The 19455-nt window shown below is 33.4% G+C and overlaps 1 protein-coding gene across 2 annotated transcripts in view; it reads left to right on the forward strand.

The window, feature by feature from the left end:
- Mtmr6 (Myotubularin related protein 6) overlaps positions 1 to 19455 on the forward strand; it is a 159328-nt gene that overhangs the window by 120863 nt on the left and 19010 nt on the right. For both annotated transcript variants that reach the window (XR_015072241.1, XM_085960833.1), the window contains exon 2: positions 10276 to 10392. Coding sequence is in view for 1 of the 2 variants with exons in the window: in XM_085960833.1 (XP_085816959.1) it covers positions 10276 to 10392 (117 nt within the window). In the remaining variant the exon portion in view is untranslated. The remainder of the gene's footprint in view (positions 1 to 10275; positions 10393 to 19455) is intronic.

Consider the following 19455-nt stretch of genomic DNA (forward strand, 5'->3'; position numbering starts at 1 on the left):
CGTACTATGTACGATATAAAACGTAAAATGTACGCCCAAAATACTATAATTTTGAATATCGGAAAAAATATGTAAAAAGTACTAAAATTTCGACATATCCGTTAAATAAATTGTTGCAAAGTACTATAATTTCTTTTATTTAGATGTAACTACTTGCACTTGCTAATAATTTATAATTAACTATTTCTTTTATTCAAACGAATAATTCACAAGATTTTAAGAATATATCATTCTGATTATTGAACATATATAATTTAGAAAAACACTTTCTGAGAGTATATTATAACCAATAGAAAAAAATCTTTTTTTACTTTTTTTCTATACTCTCTCAGAAAGTGTTTTTCTAAATTATATAATGTTCAATAATCAGAATGATATATTCTTAAATCTTGTGAATTATTCGTTTGAATAAAAGAAATAGTTAATTATATAAGTACTCGTACTATAAGTTCGCAATATAAGAAGATTTGGTGAACTTGAAAAAAAAATTGCTCGAAAAATGAAATTTCTTGAATTTTTCGGTAAGCATTTTTGGAAGAGGTACCTAAATAAAAAGGGGTCTCGGAGTTTCACAAAATTTTCCGTTATTTTTTTTCTGAGACAAAAAACCTATAAATTTTCAACAGGATGACAACGCGTAATATATTTTTTCCCCAAATACTATAATTTTGTAGACTGTACTATAATTCCACTTTGAAAAGATGGCAACACTGCTATGATCCTAAAAATATAACTGCCAGTCTGCCACTCTGCTGAGACTGATATTATAGTCCCTTTAGGTGTCTTATATTTAAAATAAAAGTCTATACATAGATTTCAAAAATGCATGATCCTGATGAATATATAATACCAAACAGTGTTTTACTTAATTATTATGGAGTACTTTCATTAATGATTTTTTCATGATTAGTTGTTAACTATTCCACTACATACAGCTTTGTGAAATCGCAGCAGCCATGCCGTTTTTGTTTTAAAATACGATTTAGCTATATAAAAAAAACTTGTCTATGTTTCAAATCATATTCTAACCAGTGATAGGGAAATTGAAAAAGGAGAATTCAAAAACGACTAGGTACTAAATAATATTGTTATAAGATATGTATTATGTTGAATTTCTTTCTACCAGCCAAAAAGTTTTGACGATGGTATGTTTTTATTGTTTTTATTCTTAATCGAATAACTTTCACCTATTATAATGTAACATGCTTGTTTTCATCCCCGTGGCGTGACATTGAATGTGCGACACTGGAGCGTGTCAAGTATCGTGATATACCTACTCTTGGATTCATTGCCACCACGGCAGCCAGCTTTGGCCTAGGTCTAAATATAGGTCACTTTATTCGTAAATGAGTTTCTGTTCCCACCCATATTCGTGGTGCACGAGGTGTAATTTGACGGTACATAACCTACTTCACTTCTGGGGCCTAATCTTGTTGAGCCGCGTGTGTGGAAAGCAATCGTTATATTCGCCTGAAACTTTCTTAGCTAAGATGGAAACTATGGAGGTTGATTATTCTTGTGTGCGAGTGTTTATGGTCTAAATTTCGTTTTCATTGTGGAATGTTTAATGCGTTTAATTTAATCTGAGATATGACACGCAAGGGGGCAGTGTTAAAACGGTTATTCTTAGTGGATAGTGGTCTACTTTAGTATTTTATGATATGTCGGTACCGTGACACTTCGGTTTAAATAAATTTTGCGGGGAATGGCAGGAAACGGGACACAATCTTGTAGGTGATTGATAATCGGCACTTTATTTTCAAACAAATATATTTATTTTGATAGGGATTAAATAATTACACAGTTGACAGAGCACATACAAATGATAATTATTCAATATGTTTTCATATTTTCATATTGAAAGGGGTTCTAAATAATACATTCTTTCGCTCAGAACAAATGCCCGTTCGTGTTCGCAAGGGTGCCAGTAAACTGACCCTTTTTCATGCATCTCAAACAATGTCAGAAACTAAAGACTATGTTATTTATTTTCGCCACAAGGAGTGCGTGTCATGGTTCAAAAAACGCGACAATTTCAAATAAAATCAAACCAGCTCGATTCACAAGTGTCATCGATTTATTATTACGATGGTAATTGTACCTATAGAATAATAACCACAGCCATAAATTTCTATATATAGAACATCCATACATTCGGGTCGTTTTATTAGCTTCTAACTATTGTGCGTAGTTTAGGATTTTTTTTCAAATATTCAATAGACAGCAATTTATTAAAAAGGTAAGTACTAAAAATAAAACCCTAGTGCTAGAATAGGAACACAGTATAATCACGTTCCGTGAGCTCACATTCTAAAACTACCAGAACAGTTAATAAGAAAAACTGACGACTTACCAAAACATTGTGTCAATAACCTGTCAGTGCGTGAAAGCACGAGACTCGAAATTGTGTAAATTTTCAGAAAAAAACGATGTACTTATATCGCGTGCGGTTGGTGGTGCGGCGTGATACACGTGATGTGACCTTAGTGTGGTTCTGATACGTTTTGGCATATTTTGCCAACGTGCTACGGAATGAGAGCATCTGTCTGATAACATTTTAAATACCAAGTAAAACAACGTTTCACGCCTTTTGGCCGTGGCGCAAGCTTACCGCGAGATTTATTATTATTGAAATTGATAGTAACAAAATATAATATAATAATAATTATAATAAATAAAATAAAGTAATTGATATTGCTTTCGTTTCTTTATCATAAGGTATAATAAATCTTTCGCTGCCTGCCAAGCCAAAGAAAATTGGCTTCGTTAGTGTATACTAATATTTCGTCGACATTGTTCAAACCGGAGAAAATGCGCGTGCTATAATCAACGGCCATTATAAAATATACCTACCATTAAAAATGCTTTACCATCCCTACAATAAAATTCACCGTTTTATAGTTAAGAATAAATAAATTACCCTACTTTGTATAAGTATTGGACTGGCAACATTTTCTGACATGACTAAAATTAATTTTGTAATTAGAACCTTTCTTTGAAGCTATAATAGTTGACGATATATTTACTTACTTATGTACACAATATTTTCGTTGCTCTTTTGTTTTATTATTTAATTTTCAAATCTGAATAAAACATAAATTTGCTTTATTTTGATTTTTAAATGCCAGAATACTTTTTAATTACTAGTACGTAGGTACATATTAAAACATCCCTGATTATCCCGGATTTAATTAGTAATTGGGTATTATCAGTTATAAATAAAGATTTGACAAATTTAGTACTTAAAATAATCTATATCTACTTACTAACTCTTCTCTATCACTGTATCGAAGGATTGTGCAAGCACAGGGTCGCCTTATATCCTAAGACCCATCTCCTGACATGTGAAACATGCGTAGATCTCTTTCGTAGCTGCTGGATGAGAGAGATTGTGCCACGCGGTTGGACCACAAGGTGACGGAGTATCGAAAAGTTGCGCGATGTCCGGGGGGACCACACGCCCCAGCCACGTAAAACACTTATTCGTGATCAACAAATACCTAAAGACATGTCAGAAAACTCCAGTGTTTCTAACGTGGGTCATACACACAGAACAGATAATAAATATAATTCCGATAGGCCAATACCGATACAGTAATTTTTGACGCAGGGTATTGAATGTGTGAGTTTCCTACGAAAATGAACCACGCATTATAGGCGTGCAATAGTGTGTAATACACCAATATTAAATGAGCTTCAATCCATAAACCGAGAGCAGTTGTCAGTATTCGACGTATGACGTATTTTGACACGTGTTTCAATTTACTGCATCTCCTTACCCGTTAGGTATTTCAGTTCCCATTATTTATGAGTTCCCTGTGCATACAGTTTACCTGTGATTCGGCGGAGACGTCCACTCTTAAAGTTCAAAAGTCGAATTCTTTTAGTCTTCGTTATTATTTTATCGTGCTATTGTTATTTCACCGAAAACATAATTTTGAAAATGTTTTTCCCGGTTCCGTTTATTAAAATTCAACACGCGTTACGCCGTTGTAATAAAATAAATCTGACATAGTTTTCTAAATTTTCATCCCATATCGACAAAAACATTGTTTTAGTATTAGTTAGTAGCTAGACAAAGACTGTTTTTGTTCATGTCTATTGCTGCCTTATTTTTTTGTTGTCTGTTAACTGTCAATGGAAATCTCTGTAATAGCCAGTAGCCGGACTGTTTTTTTCCGCATGTTGGGGAAAATATTATGACAAATAATAAATAGATAGGTAGGTACATATAATATATTAGGTAAGTATTTCTTTTTAAGACTCATCGTAAAAATAATTCATCTTGTCTAACCGCCCCGCCGCCTTGTCGGCTTTTTCATAGACAGCCGACTCGCATTATTCAGCTTGTCTATGGGGTTTCATTCTTTTTTGAACATTGATTTTTCGCATTGTTTGCCACTGTACACAGCTCTATTGTGTTTTCGTATGATATAATCTTCGAATTGCGTGAGATGTCCCCGTTAGCCATTATTTTATCCGCCATAAAGCAATATTTTTCTTACACACGGTAATCGTAAATATTTATTGCGGCTATATAACCTACCGCTATTTCATAAATGTCGGTAATTTTATGTTTTTTGTCGTTGAATTGAGCTATCAAAATTAGCCTACCCGTATGAAAGGGTTTGAAATGGCTCGTAGCGTAGGGTAGTAACCTCAGAAGTAATATCATACCATCGATTAATAATTTACTACCATTACTGTACCCACTCGTAGTTGGTCTAATTTAATTACATATTTCGTCAATGCAGCGTATTGGATGTTTCTTGGTTTACATCAGTGGCATTACATGTTGTGAACGTCTTAAACTTATAATTTGTAATGTCCACAATATGTTAAAAAAATAAATGAATTGAATTGAAAAGACTCCATACTAGGCGATTCTTAAGAAATATATTTTTTATTGCATAGGTATTGACATATTTATATAATCACTGGATTATTTTATATTCTATAAAAATAATTTAATTTGCCAACAACATAATATAATTATGTCGTAGACGTATGGATGTATTATAAAGATTACAAAACAATCTGCAAAGGTTTAAAAAATATGCCACAGCCTGTCTTAACGTAAATAAATGTCGGATTATTTGTCAAGGAATGGTGATATTTTTTCGTATGGACTTAAACATAACCCCAGTCAACCTATCGAATTGTATGAAATATGGTAGGTTCCTATAGCAGAGCCTAAAACCTTTGCGTATACTATTGTTCCCATGGCTGCACTTTGTCCAAAATAATTATTAATTCGAAAGGTTGAAAAAATAATTTCTATGGCGTTTAATCGCATATATTAATATGCGATTGTAATAATATAGATTGTTTTTGAAAATAAAAATAAATTTTATCTAATGATTTGTGATGTGTATAAATGTTTTGAAAAATACGTAATTTAAACTCATCCCTCAATTTAATGTCGTCAGTGAGTATTTGAAGTTCATTGAATTAGTGTGTCGTTGTAATTAATTAGTGTGTATCTATTCATTCGTAGTAATATCGTATTATCTTTTTATTTCTCGTAACTATACGTGACAAGTGTGCTCCTTTTCTCAGATCTCCGCAGCCTACCTCTTTAAAAAAATCACCCTTCGCCACTGGTTTACAATTTACATCGTGTTCTTTCTACTACTACGAAATTCGATATTGACCTTTTTCTGATTAGGTATTTCTCGAGAAGAGATTTCACAATCAAAACCTCTACCTATGTATGCGTGCAACAGAATCAAACAAAAACTGCGTTGTATGAAAAGATATAAGCATTACTTTTCATTGACTCCTGTATATAATGTTCTTATTACCTACTTTTCTAGCAATGTACATCTTATTTGAATGTTTTGTTCTGTCGCCCTCCTTCAAACACTAGAAACATTAATGAACATACAGAATTATCAATATTTCAAGGGAAAATATCTTAAGCTACGGCAACGTAAAATTGCCTTAAGGCTGGAAACTAAAGTCACGCGAAAAATCGTTGCGAAATATTAGAGCAGTATGGTGGGTTAGAACACGCATGCCATGCCGCACACGTCGATCGCGGGATGAATTTTGTGACGATTTACCATAGGCACCATAAGAATTGGTTCGTAAAAATGTAAATACCGTGTACATCAAATTGTTATACACTATGATTTCATTGAGATTTGGTTAGGGATGAAATAACAATTCCTTTTTTAATTTCTTTGACCAGCTTATGTAAAAGTCGTTTTCAAATTACTAACCATGAAGTAAGTAAGCGTTACCTCGTCGTATCACTTGATCCGTATTGCATCATTCATAGCCTGTCGCAAGAGTGAGGGATAGACATGATGTGAATCCCCGCGCATTAAACTGAGGCGTTGTTTCCTCTTACCGTTGCGCAATAGGCTCCTTGCAGTAGGATACTAGTTTGACGATTTAGGAAATTGAATAATTCGCTTTGTTAGTTTGTAACGTTTCGGTGTCCTCAGCGAAATATAATGAGTTTGTTCAGGTTAATAAAATAATGATAATAGTAAAGTATGGTAGATCACTGCCGGTTATAATACTGGATAGTAGATCACAGCCTACTTGAAATTTAATACGACACGCCTAGGTTAGAAGATCTTCGAATTCTGACAATTCTGTAGTTGACAACCCTATAAATAATAAAGTCAAATTTAAAACATAAGAATATGTAAGTGAAATGTTCATATTTATCAAGTAAATTTCTGTATAAAAAGATGATTTTGTCGTCTTAAAAAAATATATTTTTTTTCTATTATAAAGTATAATTAGATAAATATCGATAGGTATACTAATAAATATAGACGTATAATTCATGGATTTTTTTGATACTATTTTTTTCTTAGGATTAATAATCCTGATCTCTCATTACTAAAACAAAATAAATTACGACCTTTTAACAAAAGTTAATTCAATTAAACAGACTGTCCTATTGCTCGATTAAAAGCGAATAAAAATGATAACCTTTGAACGGGGTTACGTAAAGCAAAATGGCTATGGAGTTAAACTGGCTTTAATTATATTTTTGTAAACGAAAAAAAAAACAAAAACATGAGTCGTTCAATCATGGAAATTAAACGCACCAGCCCACAATTTTGCAAACAAAAATATCGACCAACGCTGTTTAAAAAAACCTTCTTGTATGCAGATAGAGCTTTTAAATATAATGAAAATTACTCTAAAAGGCTTTCCAAGACATTTCACGTTGTAAATTTTTTTTTTAATTAACACATATTATGCTCTGAGATTTATTACCATGGCAACACACTGAAACAAAGCATTGCATCAGTGATGTGATGAAACTCCTACTACATAGTAGTATTTATAATATAATTACAAATAACTGATAAGGTTAGAATAGTTATTCTCAATCTTTCTTGTTTGGAGGCACCCTTGAAACGTTTTGTTAAATTTCAGGGTTTCCTGTTTTGAACTATATTATGAATTATGAGTAACATTACCACTTTATGTGGGGCTAAGGTTGTTTGGAATATGTAACCTAAATAATCTTCTAATCTACTCAAGACAATATTAATATTGTTATATAGTATATAATAATTATAGTGTTAAGTGTTTTACTCAAATGCAAAACACGTTTATTTATACTTTATCCGCTTTGTAAAAGTTTTTCTTGCAATTTCTCACGGCGCCCTGGTGATGACTAATGAGCGAATTCGCAGCCAAATAGAGGTTGCCAACTAACTGGCGATGGTCAGATAATATAAAATCATAAAATATAGGAAAGTATAACAGCTTGTGACAGCTACACATGTGCTTATATACAGTGCGAAGTGACGTGTAGGTAGTTAATTTAATCATTAACTTTTATAATTTTGTCAGCTTCATCTTCATATCCGCATTTGAATGAAATAGCGTTTTTTTTAGTATGCGGGCATTTAATGCTTCCAACGTAATATTTTATGCAAGTAGTTATCGATTTAAACTAAAATGTTACGGAATCACTATCAAGTGTTGTAAATAAACACCTCGATAATCCCAGTGCGATACTTTCCATTCGCGGTGGATACAATGGAATAAAGACGCAGGGTGAGGAGCCGAGCTTCCTTGTTAGAAGACCCCATTTAAAAAAAAAAATAGATTCACTTAAAATGTAGGTACATACATTATTTACTAAAAAATAAGCTACATACATTATAACTAACCAGTGACGTCCCTGGACAAAATGCCGCCCCTAGGCAGTGCCAAAATGCCGCCACATTTTTTATATAGTACTTTATAATATCAATCTTTCATGTCTCCAATATCTAAGAAATATGTGTTGTATGGATACATTACTAACAATATAAATCTAATGTAAATGCCTTCTCTGCTTCAATAGACAATATTGCGACTCTACGGTTTCAGATAGGTAAATTTAAAAATGCACTTGACAACTTCCAAAATTCGCGAGTGACTGGCAAACATATTTGGATAAATTTTAAATAATGTATGCACGTGTCATTGCTGTTCACCAAGAACTTGACATCCAAGGACAACGGAAGTAAACTAGACATCGCGAACCCGACAAAAAATCCTTATTCGTACCTAATTAATACATTTTGTTTCCAACCAGTGAGCTGACTTTTTTAATGGATAGATATTTCCGTTATTACTAAGTTTAGTTATCTATTTCTATATGGTACCTAGTGATTCTCCTCTATTTGCCGCCCTTTGGGTAACTGCCGCCCCCAAGCGACACTCAATCTGCCTACCCCCACGGGACGTCACTGTAACTAACTTATAAAAATAGGATAAAGGTTAATTCAAAAGGCTGCAGTTAATGGGCTACAATGCCACATGTTCCCAACCCTTGCTCTACTCCCTCTTTTATAGTGGTTCTATCTCTTTGGCATTGATACTTACTATACAATAAATACTATCGACGGAAATTGAAAACAAAATCCATTTCCAGCACTGGGGTCATGTGGAAAAAGGGTAAATGAACATGCACCCATAAATTTGATACGTGGTTTTTAAATTGCCGTGTTTATGAATATCAAATGTTTTCCTGTAAATATTAAGTACTTATCGTTATTTTATTTATAGAGTAAACTAATAATATTTTGTTAATATGTTTGCAAACATTAAGAGATATTGCCAGCCGTAGTAACTAAAGCGAGATAAAAATAATCGTATAATATGACTGTGTTTATGAACCTGACAGAGCTTCTCAAAAATTTGGTCTAAAATAATTATTGAGAATGAGGAAAGAACCTACCCTAAATCAGCTGAAATTGAATAATATGATTTATTTATTTCGTAAAATAATGACATGGCATTATTATAATATGTATTATTTTTTTGCCAATGAATATACATTAGGTACGTATGTACAAGTAAACAGCAAGGAAAATGAAAATTCATACTAATAAAATTAAGTATAAACTTAATTTGTTTGTATTTCCGCAAAAATTTAATGATTTAGAAAAAATACAGGTAAACGAATATCATGCAATATCATTATAGGTATTATAACAACAACCCATAGACTTACAAAAAATAATTACTGGTGTATTATCAATTATTTATCACGATAAGATGTAAGTACATATTATTATAGAGAGGTATATGTACTTGTTTTTCTTATTTTTCTAATACTGCTTATATTTCTTTGTTTATTCATGCCGTGTGTGTACCGCCCTGAATTTGTCATCTGTAAAGCTCTATATAAGTATGTAAATAAATTGAAATTGAAATTATAATTATCTACTCATATACAATATTTTTATATCTACTAGTTTAAAATAATACCATTTTATGAAACGTTATTTATGTGTTACGAAAAAAGATAGAAATCATAAAGCCACATAAGTATTTCTCATATTTGAATACGTAATATAATTAATAATTACCTTCCCCAAAATCTGTTGATTCATTTTTCGAATTTTTGACCTATTTATGTATGACGAAAAAAGATAGAAATCATAAAGCCACATAAGTATTTCTCATATTTGAATACGTAATATAATTAATAATTACCTTCCCCAAAATCTGTTGATTCATTTTTCGAATTTTTGACCTATTTCAAGCATTGTTAGTTATCTGTATAATTATTGTATTCGATTTCGAGTGATTCAAATTAATTGTCGTTAATGATTGTCGACAGTATGCTTAGCAATGATTTATCTTAATAATTTATGTAGGATCTAACCACTCTAACCTAACGTAACGAACATGTCAGAATGAAATCAATTGTCAAATAGTTTGCATACCTATGTACATAAATTAATGAATTAACAAACGAAATGCTTTCATTGTCTAACCCTCGTTGTTTTCTCTGATTTTCAGCTGGAAAATGTGTGCATGCTGGACAAATACAACAGCCGAACTTCTCCCAAAGGAACTCTCTACCTGACCACCACCCATCTCATCTTTGTCGACCCCGACTCCAAAAAGGAAACATGGGTTCGTTTCATTGATAATATTTATATATATATACAAACATTTAGTTTAAATTAAGGGAGGACATGCTCAGCGTAGGTCAAAATGGAGCTTTTGTTCTATTTTCAAAGCATGATCCTGGACATACGTTGCAGATAATCTATTTATATAATTTTGAAGTTTATTATCCTTTATATTTCGAGTGCTTAAAGTCAGACAACGTTATCTACAAAAAAGTGTTGTTTTTTTTTTTTGAGATAACGTTATTTTACATTTACGGCTACATTAGTCAAACAACGTTATGTCAATCTTTTCTAATTTTACACACGTACAATACACAATAAATTATAAAATATGAACATTAGGTTTTAAATAAACATTTCCCTTGTTACGTTACAAGAATCTAAAATAACGATTTTAGGCTCTCCTGTAAAGTTGCACTTTTGTAGATAGTGTTGTTTGACACTAAGCCCTAACATTTGATGACTGCATAAAGTATTTTTATTACATAAAATAGTATTCTTTTAAACCTCTCGCTCTAATGTCTTAGAATATACATAGTCATATTTCAGTACATAAATGTGCAGTGGTGTTAAGATTTTTTACATTTATTAATTTTTAAACGCATTTATAAAACCATCAGTATAATTTATATCGACATTATTATAGTGAAATATTTACGATAAAAAATTATATTGATAATCTCTGTGATCCCAAATTTGACAAGAATTAGGCATTTTATTATTCAAAAATGGGTAAGACTAACACATTTGAAGATTGTGTTTAACCCGGTGTGTACCTTATGGCCCCCACAAGGGGGGAGGGGGGGGGCTGACAGGACTCTTGCCTGGGGGCCCGGGCTTAGAGGGGGCCCGGTGTGACAAGCCGACCAGTTAAATGAGAAAAAATACACCACAAATTTCCTCTAATAGTAAAAAAGTCGCATTTTCCTTAGTTATGATTAATATTTAAAACTATGTGTCTGCGCGGTGTAATTTGATGTGATATGAATAATGATTGATATAGTTAAATGATAATTCACGCGTATAATTTTGTTTTATAATTATTTTATGTGTGTTTCCTGACTTATGCGAATATATGGCGAAGGGTTCCATGTTACCTACTTAGGTACCACAAAATGAGGTCGCGATCAGAGCTTCATACTCAATAAATCAACTGGATTTATTTAAAAATCGGTAAAAATACACGGAATACCCTTAACCCTGGGGTTCCGTGGAAACTACTGTGGGAACACTACTGTAAAAAATCACACTGCCCTTAACCTTAGCGATAGGTAGGGGGGCCCGCCATAGCTCCAGGGACGGCTCTAGTAAAGGAGCAAAGTGTGCAGTGCACTCCCGTCATAGATTAAATAAAAATATATAGGTAATATAAAACCCCCATGTATTCAGAAAAATGCGATATCGAAAACTTATGCGAAATCACTCATTTTAAATTCCGCGCGTTTTCGAACAATGGTGACGCAAGCGTTTCAACACTTCGCCTCAGCCACCCATACACACAAATGTCGAAAAAACAATGTCGATGAGACGCGACCAATACACACGTAATAATTCCATCGATGCAGGAGCATTATTCGAAGTGTTCCTTGAATTTACGCACATTTTTCACGCATACATTTATAGCGGACAACCACAGCGACAAAAGAAATGAAGCTTGTAGAATCAAAATCACCAAAGTTCTATAAGACTACATGAGTCTTCGTTGGAAACGATGTTTTTCATATTCTTTTCATTTCAAGTACAGTGCACCGGCCGAAAGCACACACACATAAGCTAGTCATTTGGACTTTATACACAAACCTCACAAACCAATATGAATATTCCTACATATAACTCAGGCGACGCGTCGAGGTACAGTTGGAAGCCTAATTATTATAATGAAATGACGAACTTCATGTCGATGCATATTGTGTCAAAAATATAATCATATTCACGACTGTTAGTTTGGTTGATATAGTCTATGGGTTGATCGTTCGACAGTTGGGTTTATAATATAGATTTAATAGTATTTACAATGAGTACCGTGTATTCAGTTGCATATACCTATTAAGGACAATCGTCACGATTTTTCCAAACGAATTGATATTAAAGTGGCAGGCCGTCCTTTGCCATGTATAAATTTAATTCAAAAGTGTACAGTGAAATCGAAGATTGTTAATCGGAAATTTAATGTGCAAATGTACTCAAAAACACAATGGCTTTGCGGATGTAATATTCTTAATACCCTATTTTGTTTTCCGTGTCTGTTGTTCGGCGGAGATGTTAACTGGACGGTCCATGGTATTCAAGACTTGGTCCACCTGTCAGTAAAAATCAAAAAACACAGTGGTTCAGAAAAACATATTTTAAATGAAATGCAACTTGCAGTCTTGGGAGAAATAGATATACGTTCACAATTGGATGCAGGGTACCGTTTATCTGTGAAACAATTTAACGAACGTGTTGACAAAAATCGTTATATTTTATCCAGATTGATTGACTGTGTGAAGTTCTGTGGTGCATTTGAATTAGCTCTTAGAGGACATGATGAATCTGCAGATTCAAATAATCCAGGTGTTAACCGAGGGCTTATTGACTTTGTCTCGGAAATTGACATAGCCATGAAACAGCATTTGGAGAGCAATAGTGTTTTTAAGGGTACGTCAAAAACGATTCAAAATGACATTTTAGATTCGATTCTAGAGGTGTGCCGTAACGAAATTAAAAATGAAATATCACAAAGCAAGTTTGTAGCTATACAAGCAGATGAAACAACGGACATATCTACTACAGAACAACTTGTTTTGGTCATAAGGTATGAACTACGCGGACAGATACATGAACGATTCTGGAAATTTATGACGCCGAAAAACCACACTGCGGCAGGTATTGCATCTGAAATTTTGAAAGAACTAGAAGTTCTCGACATTAAACAAGCACAACTAATTGGCCAGAGTTATGACGGCGCATCCGTGATGAGTGGCCGATTAGGTGGTGTACAGGCTTTGATAAAAGCTTCGTATCCACACGCACACTTCATACATTGTTATGCACACCAATTGAATTTGATAATGGAAAGAAGTGTTTCAGCTAACACCATAGTCCGAAACTTTTTTGCTAATTTACGAGCGTTTCCAATTTTTTTTTCGAGGTCTGCGAAGCGAACTGATATCTTGAAAGAAATAGTTCATAGAAAAATACCAGCAGCACCAACAACGAGGTGGAATTTCAATATAAGAACAGTTACTATTGTGCATACTTATCGCGATCAGTTAAAAGAGTGCATGGAACACATTTTAGAATCTGAAAATTTAGACGCCGATACCATTAATCAAGCTGGAATGTTGTTACGGTATTTAAACGAAGACAATTTTAACTATTGGTTAGATTTCTTTGCCAAAATTATGCCAAACTGTGATATACTTTTTAAACAACTTCAATCGAGGTCAAAGGACGTGTTGGAGATAAATATGGACATTGAACACTTTACGCGTGCTATACAATGTATTCGTCAAAATAATCATATGTCACAAATTCAACCATCGAAAAAACGTCGTCCCAATGATTTACCTCATTCTGTAATATGCAATGAAGTATGCGACATTATAGTGAACCAAGCGAAAGATCGTTTCGAATATAAAGGTCATTTAGTAATAGCCAAATTGTTTTTTAGTGAAAAGTTCCGGGATTATCATACAAATTTTCCAACTACAGATTTTAATACGGTAACCACATTATACGACATTATTGACAAATTTAAACTTAAAAATGAACTAATAGTCTTATACAGTAGAGAAGATTTCTACGTTACTGATGGAGCATTGTCGATACTTCAACTTTTCACTAATAATAATTTACTGGAAGTATTTAGTGAAAGTGTTACCCTATTAAAAATAATTTGTACAATTCCGATGACTTCAGTGGAAAGTGAGCGTTGTTTCTCAACTTTAAAGAGGGTTAAGTCATTTTTGAGAAATACCATGTCTCAAGGCAGGCTAAATGCTCTTGCGATGCTTAGTATAGAAAAACAATTGATATCGTCAATACCAGACTTTAATATTCGTGTTATTGACGTGTTTTCAAAATCCAAGGATCGGAGGATGGACTTCTTGCATAAATAGGTGAGTCTTTTTTGCACTCCCTCATATTCTTATCACCGGCCGCCACTGCATAGCTCCTGGCCTGGGGGACCCGCTTTAGGATGTGGGGGCCATGGTGTAGGTACCTACTTTCCGTAATCACATATCTATGCGAAGACATGGGCCCTCGGTAAAAAAATATGTCCAGATGCTCAGGAAGGTATGGGAACGAATTATTTGAACAATGGAATACGCGATGTTCCGTATACCATATAGAAGTTGCCAACAGCGATTAAATGGAAATGGGCAGGAACGTAGTTCGAAGACAATTTTAGTTATCCACTTGTTCCTAGAAAACGTCCGAAAGATATACATATACCTAGTTTCAATAATATCTTAGCCTTAGTACTTGATGAAATTTGAATTTAAATTCTAATGGATTTAAGTTTTGTACTATTCCATTTGAATGTTCAAATCGAATTCAAGGATATTCAAATGGAGTAGGTACAAAAATTAAATCTACTAGAATTTAAATACCCAGTTCGCTGAATTTTATTCATCCATTGACAATTTATAAATAAATGCACGCTCTACGGTGAATATTTTAATATTCACACAGATATGAGCTAATTAGCTAATTTTAAAGTAGGTACATAGTGAGTAATTCATAATATATTCACCAAATTAAATATGCTCAAATGATGTGAAATATGAAACTAATGAACCATAGAAAGCAATGTGTATATTTGATTTTCATATACGTATGTCATAGACCACACAGAATAACGAATCATTTTATGCGATTCAAGGCCCACTAGTCAGGCCGTGACACGAAAACTTCGATCGTAGTGCTAGTTATCGATAATACTTCGAATGCAATATGGTAAACTGTTTTTTAGAAACTGACGATAATGAATGGTAATAATTTGAACCAAATAGGTAATCGAAAATTAATTATTGCCAACAGGTTACCATTTTACATTAGACATCAACACAACGATAATATTAACTAGTAGGTACTATCATCGTAATTCGTAGTTGGTGCCACGGCCCGTGTATTATGGTCGACCTTGAATGACTCCATATTGAAATATTATACCTACCACATGGGTACATAGTAATGTTATTAGCAGTGTATTATTTTATTATAAATTTTGCAAAATAAACTCATTTTAAACATGACTACTTAAATGACACGGTAAAGGTCATTAACCAATGAAAAACTGCTTAACACAAGGCCTGAACAAAAACGATGCATGAGTGCGAGCGAGAAAGTATTCGGCACCCTTACGATCTCTGAGACACGCGCTAGAGTAAGATAAAAGGTCTACACGTGTGTTGGTTAGTTTCCAACAATGTCGCTGGCAAATCGTGGTGAAACGCTTCAGAAAGCATCCATAACCGCGAGCTCGTGTTGCAACAATTGCTGTTTTTTGTGGTAAACATAAAGTCAGTGGTAAATATTTTTAGTTAATTAAGTAGAAAAGATGGTTCTGTGTGTTGTGTTAAAATGTGGTAGCCGTACTGATAAGCAAGAAGATGGTATTACGTTTCATAGGTAAGTTGATACATGTTCGTGATAACTTATTTGTATATTATTATATATTTTAATATCAAGTGACCTAGTTTTTTTTTCGAAATAACTTTAATTATGCATATCTTTATCTAATGGATGCATTTTCACCGCTTAACAATACTATATAATGTAAAAAAATAGAAAATTATATTTTAATGCTGAACGTCTAGTGCGAGCACTTTGGGCGAGCACTAGCGAAATGATTATTCATAGGCGTCCGCAAAAAGTGGGTATGTGGTTAAAATTGAAGTAACAAAAAACTGAAAAAAAATATTAGTAAAGATTACCTATAGTAGGCAATCATTTTATTGTTTTGAAGAAATGGAATTTAGTATACATGTTGAAAAACTCCCGAGGAATAATCGATTTAGTGCCCTGTTTGTTAACATTTTTGCTTCGTGATTTCCTAAATGTAATTGGTTTATGAATGTTATTGTAATGTTGCTCCCTAATGGATTACAGATTCCCAAAATATGAACCAAAAAGGCAGAATTGGATAAATCAAATACATCGTGTCAATCCTTCCAGCTGGGCTCCGACTTCCAGTAGTTGTATTTGTTCCAAACATTTCGAAGCGGCATATCTTAAAAGAACGAAAAAAAGGGTATGCTTAACGTATGACGCATTGCCCACGCAATTTGAAGGATTGAAACATTTTTTGAGGGTAAGTAATTTGAACAAAGAGGTTCCATAATATATAATTTAAACGAATTACAATAAAATACCAGTTAAATGTGGCAACCGCTTGAACGAAAATACAAAAATAGATAAAACATACCTACTGGCATGATTCATTCTTCTATTTTCTATTATTATTATTATTATTATCAATATCATTGACAATATTTTGTAGTTAGTGAAATTTATAATATGCGGAAAAAATATCTAAGATTTTTTCTACCTGGACTAGAGTAGTAATGGTAATTTAGATAATGGGCTATACAATGATTTAAACCTATTGTATAATTAGGGAAAGTAGGTAGGTATTGAGTGAATTTCTGAGAAGGATATCATTGCCATTATTATTGGCTGAGCGGTTACTATATAAGCATTTAATGTGGAGGTTCCCGGATTCGACTCTAGGGTCTGGAAAATTTTACATGTTATGTACCAGGGGTTTGAACAGTTATTTTTTCGTTCCGGTTCAAGTAAAAAAATATAATATATCGGCTCTATTTCGGTTTTCGTTCCGACAACAATTACGGGCTTAATTTACAAAGCCATGTTATATGAGTATGGACCTGATACGTTACAAGAGGCTAACATCGATTTCTCATAAAAAAACCTGTTGATATAACATCCACTCTGTGATCTTTTAGGATCGAACATGGTATAAAATATAATTATATAAAGTATACCTACATATGTATTTAATTTCAGGTCTCGAAGCCACGTCCGATACAAGCATCCGAAAATACCCCAAGGAAAAAAAAAATGCGAAAGCTCATCAAAAATATGGAGGAGATTATCAAAAGACAAAACATGTCGGAAAACCGTGTAAAAGCATTAGCATCGGCAAGGCTGCGTAGACTAAAAAATATTCAAGCTGTTAAAAGACGACTTTTAAAAAAAGTCGTCACATTTAAAACAATAATTAATTCGTTAAGGTTAAAACAATTGGTTTTAGAAGAAAATTTAGAACTTTTAACTTCACTCGAGGGGAATAAAGATTTTTTGATCGCGAGCACGGGCCATACGTCTAAAAAACAATACAGTCCCGAGTTACGTAAATTTGCATTAACCCTGCACTTTTATTCACCTAGAGCTTATTCGTATGTTCGAAGTCAATTCTCCACACGCTTACCTCATCCAAAAACATTATCACGCTGGTATACTGCTCTTGATTGCCAACCGGGGTTTACAAAAGAAGCTTTTGATGCCATACGCTTAAAATCGTCAGCATCGAAAAAAAGGTTGAAAGGAGTGTTAATTTTTGATGAAATGGCGATTAGGAAGCATCTGGAATGGGATGGAAAATTATACCATGGTCATGTAAATGTAGGGAATAATTTAGAGGGAGACTGCGTGCCCATGGCAAAGGAATGTCTTACGTTTCTAGTGAGTTGCCTTAATGACTCATGGAAGATTCCTGTAGGGTATTTTTTAATTGATGGCATAACCGGCTTACAAAAAAGTGCGTTGGTAAGAAATTGCCTTGATCTTCTAAAAGATTGCGACATAGATATTGTAGCATTAACTTTCGATGGCGCACCAACAAACACAGCAATGCTTAAAGATTTAGGATGTAATTTTTCTGACGAAAATAACTTTAAGACCACCTTTCGGCATAGGGAACAAGATATAGCAGTATTTTTTGATCCATGCCATAATATAAAACTGATAAGGAATGCACTTGGCGAAAAAAAAGTTATAATTGATAAAGACGGGGGTATTGTAGATTGGAAATACATCGAAAAGCTCCATGATCTACAAGAAAAAGAAGGATTACACATTGCGAATAAATTACGTGCATCGCACATATCGTTTTTCCGCCAAAAAATGAAAGTTAAATTAGCTACGCAGTTATTAAGCAACTCGGTTGCTGACGCTATTGATTTTTGTAGAAATACACTGAAGTTGCCAGATTTTGAAAATAGCCAGTCAACTTCCACTTTTATAAGATATTTTAATAATTTATTTGATATTCTTAATTCTCGCAATTTACATGCAATGGGGTGGAAAAAACCTCTCAATTCCAAAAATTATGATGAGAATTTAAAATACTTTGCAGAAATAATAACATACATAGATGGTTTGAGATGGCCGAATGGGTCTCAAGTGATAGCATCGGCAAAAAAAACAGGGTTTCTGGGGTTTAAAATATGTATAAAATCGTTAATTCACCTTTACCAAATGATAATTGTTCCTAACCCGAATATATCATTTATATGCACGTATAAAATCAGTCAAGACCATATTGAATTGTTTTTTGGTGCTGTCCGATCCCAGGGCGGTTTTAATAATAATCCAACCGCTAGACAATTCCGAAGCGCATATAGGAAACTCTTAGTACATGCAGAAATAAATCATCTAGGTAATGGAAACTGTGTCGCATTAGACCAAATAAATATTTTAAATGGTCTGAATCTTTCTAGTGAGAATGTGATTAATTATTCTTGTCCAAAAAGATCGCTAGTAGACCCACCTGATGATGATTGTGAGCAACCGTCTTTTGATGAAAGTACAATGCTTGATTTAAGTACGCTCACGCAATATTCCGAAGACATTGTTGGATACATTGCTGGATTTGTCGTCAGAAAAGTTAGCAGAATAATAGTATGCGAGAGATGCTTGCAAGTTTTGGATGCTAGTGATCGTAAAAATGCTCTAAATTCTTACTTAATAGCTAAAAAAGACGTAGGCGGCTTACGGTATCCTTCTCAGGATGTTGTCTATATTTGTAAATATAGTGAACTAGTTTTTAAGAAAT

Source organism: Rhyacophila brunnea, unplaced genomic scaffold (assembly GCF_057557595.1).
Source record: "Rhyacophila brunnea isolate RB1 unplaced genomic scaffold, BYU_Rbru_1.0 scaffold_12, whole genome shotgun sequence".
NCBI classification, from domain to species: domain Eukaryota; kingdom Metazoa; phylum Arthropoda; class Insecta; order Trichoptera; family Rhyacophilidae; genus Rhyacophila; species Rhyacophila brunnea.